General features: G+C 51.3%; 1 protein-coding gene and 1 pseudogene across 1 annotated transcript; both read left to right on the top strand.

The window, feature by feature from the left end:
• Positions 1–575: 575 nt before the first annotated feature.
• On the top strand, positions 576–3,175 carry LOC100899267 (zinc finger MYM-type protein 1-like; annotated as a pseudogene).
• A 2,209-nt stretch (positions 3,176–5,384) lies between these two features.
• Positions 5,385–12,822, top strand: LOC100899550 (heterogeneous nuclear ribonucleoprotein C). Its single transcript, XM_029111063.1, has 9 exons — positions 5,385–5,523; positions 5,862–5,969; positions 6,211–6,219; positions 7,437–7,509; positions 9,002–9,255; positions 9,340–9,465; positions 9,781–9,974; positions 11,050–11,151; positions 12,510–12,822. Exons 1-9 carry the CDS (start codon positions 5,385–5,387, stop codon positions 12,630–12,632), a joined length of 1,128 nt encoding a protein of 375 aa, XP_028966896.1. The 3' UTR covers positions 12,633–12,822.
• Positions 12,823–16,304: the final 3,482 nt, after the last annotated feature.

Raw genomic sequence — 16,304 nt, forward strand, 5'->3', positions numbered from 1 at the left:
ATTTTATTTTAGAGAGTTTCGCTCCAGCTTTGTTTATGGTGGTCGGGGCGCCAGTTCAGAAGGTCATTCCCCAGCGTCTCCCGGTGTCGATTCGTGGTCCTGGCGAGGACATTCATGCACTCGCGGGCTCTCGTATCGAAAGTGGTGCTATTGTTTTGATTTGATCGCGAATCGCGATTGTGATTGTAGGTATGCGCAGCAGAAATCATCGGCGACACCGCGTCGGGTCGTCGCTGTCATATCCTTTCTTTCGAACCATCTCATGCTTCTCTGGAGCTTCCAAAAGAAGACCTGATGGAACAAGGTCTTCCGAGAATCCTTCGGATGCGCTACTCCCGGGAAGAAACAGTCCTCTTCCTCGCCCAGCTGCTCTGGAGAACCGTTTCCCCGTTGCGAAAAAAGCCCCCAAGAACACGTCTCCTCCGGTAGCAAGGTGACGCCGCTCATGCGATCTGTGTGGTCCCCATTCATATCGAATCCGTCATTGGATTTCGCATGAATAGTCGCTCTTCGAATTCGGCTTGCTGAGTGTTCTCGATTCTTTTTTTTTCTAGATTGCACGGATTCTCGGAAACATGAAACGTAAGAAAGAGAGTGGGGCTAGTTATCGGAAGAAGCGCAAGACTATAGAGGAATCGTTGAGTAAACAAAGAGGGAGTTTTCTGAAGTATCTTCTACCGAAAGGAGGTACCGCTGAAACGTCCGGGGAGGCGAATGATAGAGTCGAAACCCCAACTTATCAGAGCGGCATCGCCGTGTCTTCACAGACGTCTTCTGCAGAGAACCGAGTCGATCTCATTGCAGAGGTCGAAGCTATCCCTGAGCAAAGCCAAAGTCTCACCAAGGAAGATGTCCTTGCGGAGTATACCATCGATCAGCGAGGTGGAGCTTCTGTGCACAGTCTGTCCGATTCGAGTGAAGAGGACGACGATATTCGAGGCCATGATGGTTCGCTCCTCGATGACATCGGCACTTGGCCAGAGGGAATCGATGCTGCGCTCCGCAGGAAGCTAGTTAGTCGTGGATCTTCTGATCTTCAGAACCTGGATTTCGATTTCGAGAGCGCGACGCGCCCTGGCCAGGCCACCAAAGGTCGAGGTCGTAATCTCTCGCGAGAATGGTTCTTTCGCAGAGATTCGGACAACGAGAGAGTCTTGAGAAACTGGATGCTGTATTCACCTGCGAGGTCGGCTCTCTTTTGTTTCTGCTGCCGGCTTTTCGCCGGGGGAAAACATCCAGTTTCAATTCGATCGACGGTTTCTCCAAATGGTGGAAGTTGAACCCCAAGGTTCGCGAACACGAGATAAGCTTCATTCATCAGGATGCGGTCACGAAATGGGACGAGATGCGCATGAGACTCGAGAAGAATGCGACGATAGACGATCATAGGCGAAGACAGATTGAGATGGAAACGGAGAAACTCGAGGCAGTTCTGCAGAGGCTGCTGGACATAGTGAAGTACCTCGCGAAGCAGAATCAAGCATTCCGAGGTCATTTTGAGCAGCAGAAGTACGACTCCGATTTTGGAGGAGACTCCAGTCGAGGGAACTTTTTGGAGCTTGTTCATTTGGTAGCCAAGTACGATCCGGTTTTGCGAGAGCACCTCGTAAGGGTCCAGCTGTCGAAATCGAGGCAACTTACTTATCTCTCGAACAGAACGCAGAACAAGTTCATCGAAAAACTCGGTGAACGCGTTCGGCAAAAAATAATTGAGCGGGTCAAGACTGCCAAATATTTCACTATGATCTTCGACAGCACACCTGATCTGTCGCACAAGGACCAAACGAGTCAGGTTCTGCGATACGTCATCTTGGACGGCAAGGAAGTCAAAGTGACGGAGTCTTTCGTCGGTTTTATCGAAACAGAGAAAAAGGACGCGGCCGGCATCACCTCCATGATACTGCAGAGTCTTGAGAAGGACGGTCTCGATATACAACACTGTAGAGGCCAGGCGTATGATAATGCCGCCGTCATGTCTGGACATCGGTCAGGCGTTCAGAAGCGCATCAGAGATATAAATCCGGGAGCAGAATTTGTTGCTTGCAGCAATCATTCTCTGAACTTGGCCGGGGTCCACGCAGCTTCGGCATCAGTCAGATCCGTGTCATTTTTCGGGGTAATTGAGAAGCTGTTTTGTTTCTTCTCCTCGTCGACTCATCGCTGGAGTGCGCTGACCGCAGTAGCAGGAAGCCTCAAGCGGCTGATCGAGACTCGATGGAGTGCGAGAGGTGATGCTGTTGGTTCAGTGAAGAAGCACTACCTTGGGATCATTGGTGTATTGGAGAAGCTCACAACTGAAGTCGAGGACGCTGCAACCAGAGGTGACGCCGCTGTCTTGCTTGGGGCTCTGCAGACTCACCACTTCTTAGTCTTCCTGAATTTGTGGGATCCTGTTCTGAGAGAGATCAACTCCACTCAATGCTATCTTCAGACGAAGGGGCTGGATCTGCACCAGTGCGACTTGCGACTGAGAGCACTCGAGTTTTTCCTCACCCAGAACCGAGATACGCTCGTCGAGGAAGCTCTGACGATGGCGGAGAAAACGTGTGGAGAGCTAGAGATTCCATTAAGCAAACCTACGAGACGGAACGACGCTTCGCTATCTTATAGTCAAGAGATACGACGCGACATGTATGCCTCAATGGACAGGATTACTCAAGAAGTCAAGTCGCGGTTCAATCAGATTCACTCGATTGCCGAGAAATATGAATTCCTGATCCCGCGAAACCTTCTGAACGCTGACTACCTTTGTACTTTAGAGGAACATTCAAAGGACATCGACTTGGAACTTTTCGTATTCGAAAGAGTTCGGCTTCAGACTCTTGTTGCGTCAGCCGACGACGAAGAACAAGCTCAAATCAGGACAAAAAGGTCCTTTCGAGCTCTTACAGTTCATTCAGAGTATGCGCTTGGAAGCTCGTTGCCGAATATAGTGGTCCTGCTTCGAATCTTCCTAACCCTAGCAATCAGCGTCGCTTCCTGTGAAAGGAGCTTTTCTAAATTAAAGCTGATAAAAAATCATTTGCGATCTACCATGGGAGCCTCGCGTCTCAACAGTCTTGCGATACTATCTATTGAGCATAAGCTCACCGACGAGATCGATTTCGAAGATGTCATTCAGGAGTTTGCGGAAAACTATGCCCGCTACTCATCTAATGATAGAAGACTCATTTGAAACCTTCAATGTGACATCAAAGAAACCCATGAATAATATACTTGTGCTTTGTTTTTCCCTCCATCGTCTGAATTTTCTATCCAAGGAAACGATTGAAGCTCCTTAAACTCGATTCTTGAAAACTTCCAACGCAGAAGTGTTAGCCTGACCCCCTGAAGAGCGCAAGCACGAATTGGAGGGGGCGGCAAATTCGATCGTCGCCCCGGGCGGCACCATGGACTTGCACGCCACTGTGTCGACGAGAGGAATATCTGGCGATTTGCGATATTGCGTAAATCGCGACAGTTTTGACTTTCCGGAGTTTTGACGGGAACAGGAGCTGCGCTGAACAGGAGCCGAGAGCAATTGGGGAACTTCACAAGAGCCAATCTCATCCGACTGGAAAGAGCGTAATGGCGACATGCTTCAATGTCGCGCTTGCTTTCAGCGATTCCAGCAACGATGAACCAAGGGTTTTCGTCAGGTCTATTATTCCACCACGTTCGCCGTCACCGATGCTATTGGTTTGATTAATCAACACATTTCTTCATATACCCTGGCTCACTATAAATAACTAATGTTCTCCTCCTTATGAGAATTCCCACCATGCGATATGCTGACTCAGAAGTCGGGCAGACGTCTATCCGGTAGTGCACTCTTCAGATCGTCGTCGTCGTCTGATCGCAAACCGGCAGAGACTGTATCAATTTTCAGAAAGTGGCGATGGGCAAAGATTCTCAATATAGCGTAGTGTGTTCTATCGAAGCGTGACCAACACTCGGCGAGCCGGAACGACGGTTTAGTAGACTCCGGCTGAGCGTACAATCCGCAGTCGGTTGAATCGGGTCAGAGATTGGGAAAAGATGGATCGAAAAGCGCGAGAACATAGGAGATTCGGAATCCGCGAATTTCGGAGGATTTACCCTGGGCGAGGTCCCTGTCGATGATCCCCCACAGGAGGCTAGGGAGGAGCTCTCGAGTTGCGCGATCGAAACCCATGAATAACGTAATAAAGTACGGACCGCAAGCTGAGAAATGCTCGATCCGATTCTGTTGCGAGGGGAAATCGGCGGCAAGAGGCGCGGAGCTATGACTCGAGCGCCCGGAGCGGGGCTCCTGACATCGTGCACCGGAATTGAACAGTAACGTTGCTATTAGCGGATGCGAGAAAGCCAATCTAGCGCTTACAAGAAAGGCTAAAAGAGATTGGTCGAGCCGATAGGTCGTTCGGTGCTCGCGAGCATCGCCGCTGCTTCGGCTGTTTGCAGCCTGCTCGGCTTCCCGGCCGACCGACCGACCGACCCATCCACCGACCGCTCCCCCTCTATCTGGCTTGCTTGCATTCCGCGCACGGTCGTTGTAATTGTACTGTTTATAGCATTAAAAGCAGCCATTACCCCGGCAGAAGCTCATTCGACCAGATGCCGGAGAGAGAACGCATGATCAAGCCCCCGGAGCTCGCTCGGAGCGAGCAGTGTCGGAGTCTCGCTTTGTTGGCCGCCCTATGTACCGAAGTCTGGTGGTCAGTCATTCTGGGGCTGTTCACCGCAGATCCTCAAAACCAATGGAGTGGATAATTTCAAAAGTCTATGACGAAAAAAGTCCCCTCTGTGGGAGCAATGTAGCGGAGAGTTGTTCTCGACCGTCGGGCGAAGTGCTGACCCCCAAGATAAATGGTCGTGAAACTTCAAAGACACATGAGTTCGCTTGAGAGGGCAATCTGACTTGAGGGTTCGCCTGTGAGATGCAGGGCATTCCGAACGACCGAGCGCCGGAGTCTACGACAATAATAACAAGCTTTTCGTATACTCGGGGCGCGACGATAATAATTACAGAGCACCAGATGACGCCTAATGGACATACAAATGGTCTAACGCTGGTGATTTTATCTGACGGAGAAAGAATATGAGTGCAGAGGGTGTGACCGCGCCGCTCATGATGAGCGACCCCAAGGTTCGCAAAAGGCACAATTTCGGGTCTTGATCCGATTGCCCGGCCTGCTTCCCGGGAAGGAGCGATTCGGCGACTGGCCTATCGAGGAATTAATCTCTGCGAGTCGAGTCCGCATTCGCTGCGCTGGCGGAACCAGAAACGTCTCCTGACCCCCTGGAGCGGTTCGTGGAATTCGAGATGGGGCTTCCGTGACTTGGGACTCATCGGCTTCTCTCTCCCTTGCAGCAGCAACACAGTAATTCTGGATCTCTTCGGACCACTCTTCGGGCTCCCGAGGATGACCCGCGTTGGAAACCAGACTAACTCAACAGATCCTGCGGCTGTCAACTCGCGGATATTCGTCGGCAACCTCAACACTCACGTCGTCTCGAAGGAGGACGTCGAACGTCTCTTCAAGAAATACGGGAAAATCATCGGTATGCAGCCTTAGTACAACGGGGTAGGGCGGTGACTCCCTCTCTCACCCCGGAGCATGCATGCGACGACGACTGGAACCTCGAGGGAAACGAGGAGCTCTTTACTTTACGTCCGGCTCCCCGGATTCCGTTCCCGGAAGGAGGTTTCGTCGTCGTTTCCCCTCTCCCCGTTTTGGAATTAGCGTGGGCGTGTTGAGCGTCTTTCGGAAAAATGTTCGTCACCCTTTTCTTTTCGAACGGAATCACGTCCGAGCCGCTCAGCAGAGCTCTGGTTTTCTCTCGGGAATTCGGCTGAATGAGGAATAAAAATGCTCAGAGCGAAATTGTGTGAAATCTAGGGATCTCCATGCACAAAGGATACGCGTTCGTTCAATACACCGATACGTACGACGCGAGGAACGCGATACTCGGCGAGGACGGCCGAACGGTAGCGGGACAAATATTGGGTAAGCGCCGAAAAACCATAACTCGGTTTGCATGCTTCCGCCCGCTTCCGGCTAGAGGAGCTATCGGAGAGCGTGGTAGTCGACGTCTTCCTCCCTGTTGTCGTTGTTGGCTTTGTTTTCGCTGTCATCGCCGCTTCCATTTCCGTCTCGTCAGTGTTGTCGTTGATGTTCTCGAAGTGATAGTTGTCTCCACCGGTAATCCTCTCCTCGCGCAGGATCTACAGGTAGTCTTCCATTTCAGCGATCTCACGTAAGAAAACTTGAGTGATGTAGATCCGGCTAGAACCCACTGCACCTCGCACCCTCGCCTACGTACGACTTGGCATATGGTCACTTTAGCCAAATGCCGAACTCCGAATGTTCTTGCATCTTGTGTTCCTTAATCCTTGAGACCTTGTAGTATCGGCCGATAAGCTTCTTCCTTGGGCCGATGCCTTGACTTGGCTTTGTCTTGATGTAATCTTGAGGCGGAGAGTCGTTCTTCTCTCTCGACCATTTTTCTTAGCGATAGAGGCGGCGGCGGCGGCAACTCCTGCCGTCGAATGCCGCCGACCTCGTCGACTTCGTCGCTTTCGTCGCTCATGTCGTCGAATTAGTACTTCATTTCGGAGGATTGAAATCTCTTGCTCGGGAATCGGATCTCGAGACGAACGAATCGTCCAACAGATCTATCGCTCGTTCGGTGGGACGTCGTTACGTCGGCGTCGTCGAAGAGTCACTTTTCCCTCGAGTCCTAGTGTAGATCACGGACAGCAGAGTACGAACTTCGCTCTCGAGATTACATCATTGCTTCCTCACCAGTTTATTAATACTATATGTAACCACGGTTTGCACTAATTGTACACTTAAAACATACGAGCCTACGATTAATCGAAGAATGATGACGAATGATCATAGTTTCTGTATGATATCGAATCGACGTCAATCATGTCATATTGGCCTGAGAACTTGACTGTATCTAGTGAATAACTTGACCGTATCAGCTCTCGAGAGGGTCCCTTGCTCCTTCGAGAATGATGGCGATTCCCGACGAGTCGCTTTCACAATCCCTTGGAAGACTTGATCGGAGTAAAAAAAATCGTCCGCAGGATCGTCTTTTAAGAATTGTGTCTCGTTTCGTATGCGTGAGTGAGTATCAGACCCCGTCTCGAACCCCCGATGATTTCCTACCGAACAGCACTCTAACACACCGTCGATCGACATCAACTCACATATTGGATTCTCGAGACCATCAGCGACGTTCGTTTGCTAACGTTGTTTCTCTCTGACACAACGATCGAGACGTTTGTACGGATCTCAATCATTTTCACTTGAGAGCACCTGAGCTGTTTTCTTAGCGTTTTTTTTTCTACGCACACTATCAGTCGACATGTTTTGACGCAACCTCTTACGGAGAATATTTGAATGGATTTTCGCCGCAGCGAAATGCCGTCGCAGTTTTTGGCAGCTGTGAGTTTTTCTTTTCAGACGTGAACATGGTCTCGGAGCCGAAGCCTCATCAGGTGATTACTCGAAAGCGTCTCAACCTTGCACCTGACCCGTAAGTTCTTATCCTTGAGCTTTGGAGTGCCTCCACTCCTCTCTTGTTCTAAACCTCCACATTGAGGTCGAACGCTTCTTCTGAGCGATAGCTCCTCCTCACTTCGGCTCGTCTGAGACTCTTTATTCGAACCTCTGAACTAAGAAGCCCCCGGGAAGAGTTTCCCGGGGACCGGGGATTCAAGTTTACTCCTCCTAATTAAACTCTCCTATCGGATCACCAGATGCCTTTTCAAGAATCAGGAAATGACTCCCATGCCGAACATAGCTCCTAGGAACTCTTTCGCAGGAATGCTCAGAAGGACTCGATTTCCATGCGGAGTTTGATCCGAACATTCGTGAGGCGGCAAGACGGCCGATCGAGCCCTTTGGTTCTGGAGGCTCCGGTCGACTCTTCGGGGTCTCATTTTCTCGTTACGAGACCGCTGTTGCCAAAGCTCGCGATCGACAGTATGGAACGACCTAAGTCGTGTCGCAATACCGCGCGGCGAGAGCCCTCCGCCGGCGCCTGGCTCTTTTTCTTTCCATTTCACAGCCGGGCACCTCTCCGGCTGGAGGATTTTCGGCTGCGGGTATTATGCCCGGGGCTTAGATATTTGGCTCCTTGTTGGTTTTTCGGTGTTCCTGTCCGACGAAACTCTAGGTCTGGATGTGTGGTTTGTTGATTTGTTTTCTCTATCCTGATCGTTCAGGGTACATACATGTAAGAGGCTAAAATATCTACCGGGCTGGAATGCTCAGCCATACTCAGTGATAATAATTATTTATTGCCGGGGTCAAAATTCCAACCAACAGCGCTCGAGCCCTGATTGTACTCGCACGGCTCATTCTAAAAGTGATAATATTAGTCAATGGCCTGCTCGAGGTGACAGCAGGGTCCACTCTTCTGAAAAACTTGTTCACCGTGAGAGCAGTTCATGCGGCTAGCGGTCGAGAACTTGATGCGAACGACTGCTGCATCTTGATGTTCGCCAGCCAGATTCATCGCTAATTTAGAAGCGAGTATTCGGCTCTTCTTTCTAGGCTTTGAGGGTTTTTACCTCGCTAGGGGCGGATGCCGGGCATAAAAACTCCGAGAGAAGCCTCTCCCATATTAGGCCACGTACCTTCACTCGTCGTTACATCATCGGTGTTCTGGCCGGGCGGGCTGATCTCTCGACCTTCGTTTGCTGTTGCAGCTCTTATCGCGCTCAATGCATCCACGAGAGGATTCCGCGAGTTCATCGTGGGAACGTCTCTGCAAAAAAGGACGCGGCTAATCCGCTCCATCATCTTCCCATGCATTGTGCTCGGCGTAGATCCAATGAATTGTTTCATCTGTCCCCACGTGCTGAACTACGTTCGATATCCGACGACTTCCGACGGCGAATTAAAATCGATACATTCCGAATGTTGTCCGAGGCAGGCGAGCGAAGACGCCTCGTCAGAGATGGGCACCGATCCATCGATTCGGATAGCCGCGAATACGAGCCGTATCGACCTTCTGTTTTCAGTTTCTCGGCGGTCGCGCAGACTCCGATTATCACGGCCGCGCTGCCAAGTCTGCTGCAAGGGGTCGGCCAGCAGAACGCTGCCGTCGCAGCGGTCACGCAGGCCGCCATTCGGCAGAATTTGGGCTCCCCCGTGAAACGGCAACGGACAGATAGCGCCGGGAATAATTTCTCTGGAAGTCGAACGAAAAAACAAAATGGTCTCAAGAGCCCGACCGGTAAACCGACGAGCTCGGTCTCAATGCCATCGATGCCTGGTACGTTCAAACGGAAGACGAAGAGAGAGAGAAAAGGAATGCGACCTCTGATTAGCTCGAATAATGGTTCTCGTGCCTCTGCAGACGCCGATATCCTTATCTGCGGGAACTGTCGAGAAGTTTTTCCCTCGCTGCAGAAACTCGTCGAGCACAAACGTCAGCGGTGTCGCCTCCGTTTTACGTGCAGATGCCAACCAAGCTCCATAACGGGTAAGTTGACGGAAGTTGCTTTCCGCTGACAAAGCGCTTGCGGGAAGCCCGCTGCACGCGTGCACTTTCCTACGCGCTTGTGCGCGTTGTCGCTCTTATCGCGAGCGTATTCCTTGCGGAGGAAAAGCAGCGACCGGAGGGAAACTGTTCTGCAAGTATAATCCGGGCAAGGGAGCAGCCGACAACAAGCCGAGCTACATCGGGTCCGGCCAAGGTAGCCAGTCGAGGGAAGACGGTGGAAATTCAAACGTGGGCGGCCCCGATATGCAGCGAGCCGATCGAAGATTCGAGCATAAGCTAGTCTTTGAATTTCAGGCGACAGCCCGGATTGTCCCGCACCAGTCTGCGCTCAGTGCTTGTACCGGTGCGCGTCGTGGTGGCAACTGGTCTGCCACATGGAGTCGACCCATGGCTTGGTGCTTTACCAGCACGCCCCAACTCTCGCTCAGATAAATAACAGTATCCTCAACAATAACAACAACAACAATAACTCATTCCTTGTCAACGAGGTCAGTGTTGAATCGACGTGGTCCTCCCCATTGAATTTTCCCCTGTGGCAATAGGCCATGTACGAAGCGGCGGAAGTTTCGAGGAGAAGGTCTCGAACCTTCGCCAGATACGGCTTGTGTGTATTCTCCGGACGAAGCTCGAGCTGGGCGGAACGTTCCCGCGTCAGACAAACGACGGGCGACTTTAGCTGCATGTTCGATACCTTACGCCCATCTATAATCCGGACTCAGGAGGAAAAATCGCTTGACGCTCGAGCGCACCTCTTAACGAACTCAGCAGTCGGGGTGTTGAGCTGGCTCATGACTCTAATGAGTATTTAATCCGTGAATGTTTCCTCCCTCATGGTGGATCTCAAGAGAACTCATCCGATCTCGGAGGGACTTGGAATGCGTGAGAGAGAGGGGGGACTTCGGTGAATCTATGCGAACGGAAACCGCTGCCGAGTTAATAATGAGCGCGGCGTCAGGCCACCAGGCGTACTTAATGAAGCCAAATGGAGTTACCGTAATTCGTCGGATTGCAACGGAAACGACCTTTTGCTTTCAAAACACCTTGGTGCTGAAAGTACCTGCTTCCAGACCGTGGTCTCGTTCGGATCGTTGCTCTCCCCGGTCAGCTGAGCACAACTAACTGGGGGAACAGAGATTCCCGGACTCCTAATGGAACTTCTTCGCGTCCTTTGAGACTGAACAACTCGGATTCGGAGTCGGCTCACTTTCGGATTGGAATCTCGTCGGCGGCATTCTGAGGAGCCCCTGCGTTTGATTTTGAGAGCGCAGATAGCCAAACTTATACGGCATCTTTCACTGCTCGTCAAAACATTTTTTATTATTCATCTCTTCCTTATCAGGGTTCAGAATTCCTGCAATCTAGCGGGATCTAACCTCCGATATTTTATTCCGTGTTTGGAACAACGTCCAAAGCGTAGCGCCGATGGTCGAGACGATCTCACCACCAAGGGAATTCCCCCTAGAATACCCAATGTCTAGATAAGGACTAATTAAGCATGCATGCAGAATGATGAATGTCGAGCTCGAAATGTACGATGGATGATAAAGCGGAAATCGATTGCAGAGCGACGACGGAGACAACGCGGGCTGTGCTTCGAATCACGATGACATGAGCGAGGAAAGTAGCGACATCCAGGGCATCAACTGTCTCAGCGAAAACATTTTGGTAAGTTTCACCCGGCGTTCTGTGCTTCTTGACGTTTCCCTCCTGGAAGAGACTGCATGTTGACGTGCAGATTGAGCGGAGAAAGAGAAAAGGGCGATTTCTCCCGACGCGACTGGGTTGTCTTGGCGTAGTCCTTGAAGTTACCTCCTGTCAACCCTGCTTAAGGATGTTATTTGGGTGAGCAGGGAAGCAACGGCGAGAGCAGCTCCGAATGGCAATCGCATCGGATTTTGTAGCGAGTCGAGAGCTGGCTCCCCAGAATGCGACGTCGGCGATTCCGAACGCGCCGGGGCTTGAGGAACCGACAGTGTCTTTAGCTTAGCCGTTGCAGCGATGGGGGAAGCAATGACAGATGACTGACACCTGCCGATCCGAGTTGGTGCTCAGCTTATAACACCGAAAAGTCGAGCAATCACAATCTCAATCAATTATGCCTTGACCACAATGGACTCCACCAAGGGGGGGGGGGCTGGGCTCAATCTCAGAGCGCGGACCGGTCCGCTCGCGTATTTGCTTGCTCTCTCAACGACTCGTTTGCCGGACAGGCACGATTTCGCATGCATCGGACATCGCGGTTTCCCGCCTCGGATCGATGAGGCTCCTATTCCGGGAAGCCGTCTCCACCGTCGGTTGAGCAATTGAGTCGGGAGCTCCCTGGTGACGCGTGCGGACGCGCGTTCGAAGAGTGTCCCGAGAAGCGACTTCATGCTTTACATATGTAGCCACCGAGAGCAAAATATAGAAGGAATTTCGGGTCCTCGAGACGGAAAGTGTTTTTAAACTGAGTGAGATGGTAACACTCGCCCGCACTTAAAAGCAAGCAGTCACCTAGCTAGCCGGGCTGCGAACCGGCCAGCTACTAGAGAAAGCGCCGAGCACCTAGAGCAAGTCAAACAGACAGTTGTTCAGTGGGTCGGTCGGTCTCTCCGTCCGTCCGTCCATCTGTCCTTGCGTCCGAGCAAGCTGATGTTGTGTGCATGGGAATGTATATAGTGGTCATTCATTTACTCAACTATTAATAGAACGCTGCTGCTTTCTTATACAGGATGCAGGCGGTAGTTCTCAGCTGGCATCCTGGGAGAGATCTCGAGCTCTAGATTTTTTTTTAACATGCCTTATGTATGAGCTATCGTAGAAGCATCCCGAGTTTCATCGGAAAGCCTCACGCTGTAGAGTTCTCCATCCAACCAGCCAGCCAGCCAGCCAGCCAACAAACATTACCCAGAAGTGTTGGGCTCTGAGAGGCTTGTCATATCCTCTCGGCATCATTGCTCTCAAATGAGAGTGTTCTCCATCAGTGGTTGGGTGAAGCCAGTCCCTTCGAGCAAAGGCTAATGTATATCATTTTCTTTCTGCAGGAGAAACAAGCGACCAGTAGCGACCCCGGATCCTTCTTGGAACAAGTGGAGCTCGACAAACTCCCTCTAGAACTGAGTCAACCGAAGGATTCGGAAGTTTCGACCGAAGACGGTGAATCCTGAGCGAATTGTTTATTTTTAGTATTGCAATTGAGTCTCAAATCTCCAGGGGAAGAGTAAACCCAAAAGTTGATGGTGACGTCCGCTTCCGTCAACTGAAATTCGGTCGACGTCATCGGGAAACTCATTCGTTGAGCGGCAGGAGTCGAACTCGCTGTCAATGCTCTTCAAAAGCTGCTCCTGATAGTGATGATGACGATCGATAGCTCGCATTGTCTGGCTTCTTAGAATGAGTGATTCATCATTTCAGTCAACCCATGACACCCGAGCGTTCGTTCATTCGTTCGTTCGTTCATTCGTTCGTTCGGTCGGTGAATCGATCAGGGCTATGGCGGCTTGATTGAAATAACTCCCACTCGAACACTCACAGCTTTCGTTGTTATGTGGTTTAAGTATGTGTAAATAGTGTAATTCGTTCGATGGAAAAAAGTCTCACGCGAGAGGGTGATGTACCTCATATTTAAAGCCGCCTCGCAGGCTTCTGAGCCGTTCCCGTAAGCCCCCCGAATATGTTCTGCATATTTGGAAGCTCATATGGAATCTCCTCACGCAACCGGAGGGAACGAGCTCAAGAAGCTGACGCGAATGCCTCCCTCTCCTTTTTCCCAAGAGGGAAACGGTACAAGGAATCTGAGGACGAGCATTATCATGGGAAAGAGGAGACGAAAGCTGACGGCAGCCGGTCGATCAACAGACAGTGACTTTACTAGGCGATAGAAAGGAGAAAACGGAGCGCGCGTTCGCGGGAGGCGACGCGCGTCAATGAAGTCTTCCATGTGCATCATATCTTTCACTAAATAAATGCACTGCGTTCAGCAATGTATGTCCACCATATCTTCGGCTCGTTCTTTATTTCTCCACGTCTTCCCCACTTCTCCCCCACGTCTCCACCCCCTGGGTTTCGAATCCTGAGGATCGAGACGGGTCAGTTCATAAAAACCAGAGGATGAAGCTGGTGAGCTCTGAGCACGGAATCGGTGTTGGTCAGAGCTATTGTCAAAGGCATAGTTCCAGGTCAGAGCTTAGATTCGGACACATGACAAGAAATTAGAGAGGTTGAGTACCGCGGGCGAGAAGAGGGATACCGAGCGCGACGCAACAGCCAACAAATCAGCCAGCGCGCCGTTAGATAGCCAGCAACTCACGAAACAGGTAAGGAGGCTTGAAATAGCTCTCGCTCGCACGAGCCGGTGATCAGCCGCCGCCGATTCGCGGCCGCCCGTCGCATCTTGGTCTCGGCAGCGGCGTCAACAATGACCGTTAATCACATATTAAATACCGCCGTTTCTCCTCCGCTCTATCGTAGGGTGAGTAGCCGCTGGTTGTTGGCTGGTCAGATGGCTTTTGGGATGAGCGGAGTGGTGGCAGAACGGCTATGGGGAAGCAGCTATTTCGAGATGCAGCGAAGAGAAACAGGTGTGTTGAACGATGAACACGGCGTTATCTGATTCCCTCGCTCGCAGCCGGCCGCAGACGCAACCAACGTCTTCGTCGTACTTCCGATCCCAATATTAGAACCGTATTCCTGGGTGGTTATTCCCATCTTCGACTGAACTCGTACTTCCGCAGTCCGGAGCGACGCGTCTCGGGAATGGTTTGAGCTGATCAGAATGACGTGAAGCCGCGGTACGATGATTGAGGAATTAGTGAAGTTCAACGTTCGTCATTGCGCTCACGCCGGCGATTCAACGCGATCTGCGGCTTTCGAGGATGATAAGGGAAAGGCGTCACGATTTTGAAAGAGTCGGGTCAGCTGTGGAATGGGCTTATTCCACGTCGAGATTGGAAACGGAGCGACGACGCAACCAATAAAGCCCTCTAAATCGAGTTAACCCTCCCCTAGAGGACTGTAAATTTTGCTTCGGGACACCCAAGCAAAGAAACACGAAGGTCGGTATCAGGCAACAGAGTCCTGCCTGTATTCTGCGAGGCTTCGCAATGTGTGTGACTGGCAGACTGTGAGTCCTCTCCTCCGATGGGAGCTCCGCTCCCCGGCTGCCGCAATCCCTGAAATCCTCGGTTGTCCGGAAGAGAGGACTCAAAAAGTCCTCACGCCCTTCGCATTCGTATCAATGTCCTTCGCTTCATATTCTCTTTGGCGAGTTCTCCTCGATGCTGGGCCTGAAACTCTGTGTTTCGAAGGTCCTCCTAAGATTCCCCGACGCATGAGCACGCCTTCTGAGGAACCCCATCTCGAACCATCGATGGGAAACTGCGACTGATTGAAGGTCTTAGCCGCTCAGTCTTGACGATCGGAGGTGATGCACGTACTCCGCAGCATATGGACTATTTTTTATGCATGGGGAACCTGGAAGGACCGCTGATTCTCAATCGTTCGTGAGTCCGTCTCCGGTGCGTTTGATGGAACCTACTTCATTCAATCTGTATATCGAAGGAAAGGTTTCTTGCAATCTCTTTCCGAAATGGAATTCGTTGTTTCGTGTCGAATTCGATTCGCTTGCCGTGACCTGGTTTGATTCTCCCTAGATATTCGATATGTGTCAATTCAGCGATGGGATTCTCGAGGGCACTTGAAAGGGGCGCTTTCGAGAAGCGTCACAGGAACAGGGAACCAAAGTCCCGATCCTTATAACTGGCTTTCTCGAGCTTCATCCTCAACTAAGCTTCCAAGATGCTCCCTGGTCACACCCACGCAAAACGTGTTGATATTCTCGTGCAGGGATTTAGCACTGCGTCGCTCCGTGTCAAAAGACGATTTGTTTGTGGAAGCGAGACGACCAGCACGAAAGAGAACGTATCCTTGAGCCTCTCACCAAAACGCTTAGAGGCGTAACGCCGAGGGTTTTCTCCGGAGGATGAGCCCTATCCACTTCTCCGACCTTACGAGAAACGAACTTTCTCGTCGCTGAGCCCTTCCGAGGAAACTTGCGATCGAAGCAATGATCTTGAGTAAAGCGCAGATCCTAGTCTCCCTGGACAGAGTGTTTGTGAGAATTCGGAAAAACTTTCTGAATAAAACGCGGAAACCTCCGCCAAAAAGCCCCAGGGCTATCCATAGATTCTGATACGGAAGCACGTAAGTTCAAGACACCTACTCTGGACCGAGAACGAGTGACTAGATGCACAAGGCGGATGCACGACCCTTAAGCGATTCCGTTGCCGTGTCGAGAGTCGAGACCGCTTTGTTGTATACGGTTTTAACTCGAGCGAAGTCGAGTACGGCTGGGGGGGGATCATCCCTCGGATTATCAAACCCGAACGATGTGAAGAGGACCGGGGGCAGGCAGGGAGGCGAATTCCAGCGAAAGAGTCAGCAGAAGGCGAATGCGGAACAACGCAAAAAACGTACAGCGCAGCGGAATCGGGGGCCTCACGGCTGCGGAGCGAACTCTCGCTCAGAGCGATGCTAGAAGACGAAGGGAAAAACGGCTCGACGTAATTGTTTGAGCGTTCCCGTATTTCGCTCTCCTTTATTTATACATACATTTGCTTTGTCGCACTCGGTCGTGTCTGGCGGGGCATGCAGTTGTAGGATTTCCGCTGCATTGCACCGAACCATCACTGTTTGCGCTGTAGCTGCGGCCGCTAGCGCTGGATTATTACGGCGACAACAACGACGAGGGGACTGACTTGAAGTGAAAATCTGGAGAGTGTGAGCTGTCGGCTATCCTCTGCCGTGGTAGCTTCGAGGATGACTGCCGTCTCCATGGGCCT

This window comes from Galendromus occidentalis, unplaced genomic scaffold, assembly GCF_000255335.2.
Source record: "Galendromus occidentalis unplaced genomic scaffold, Mocc_1.1 scf7180000077214, whole genome shotgun sequence".
In the NCBI taxonomy this organism is placed as follows: domain Eukaryota; kingdom Metazoa; phylum Arthropoda; class Arachnida; order Mesostigmata; family Phytoseiidae; genus Galendromus; species Galendromus occidentalis.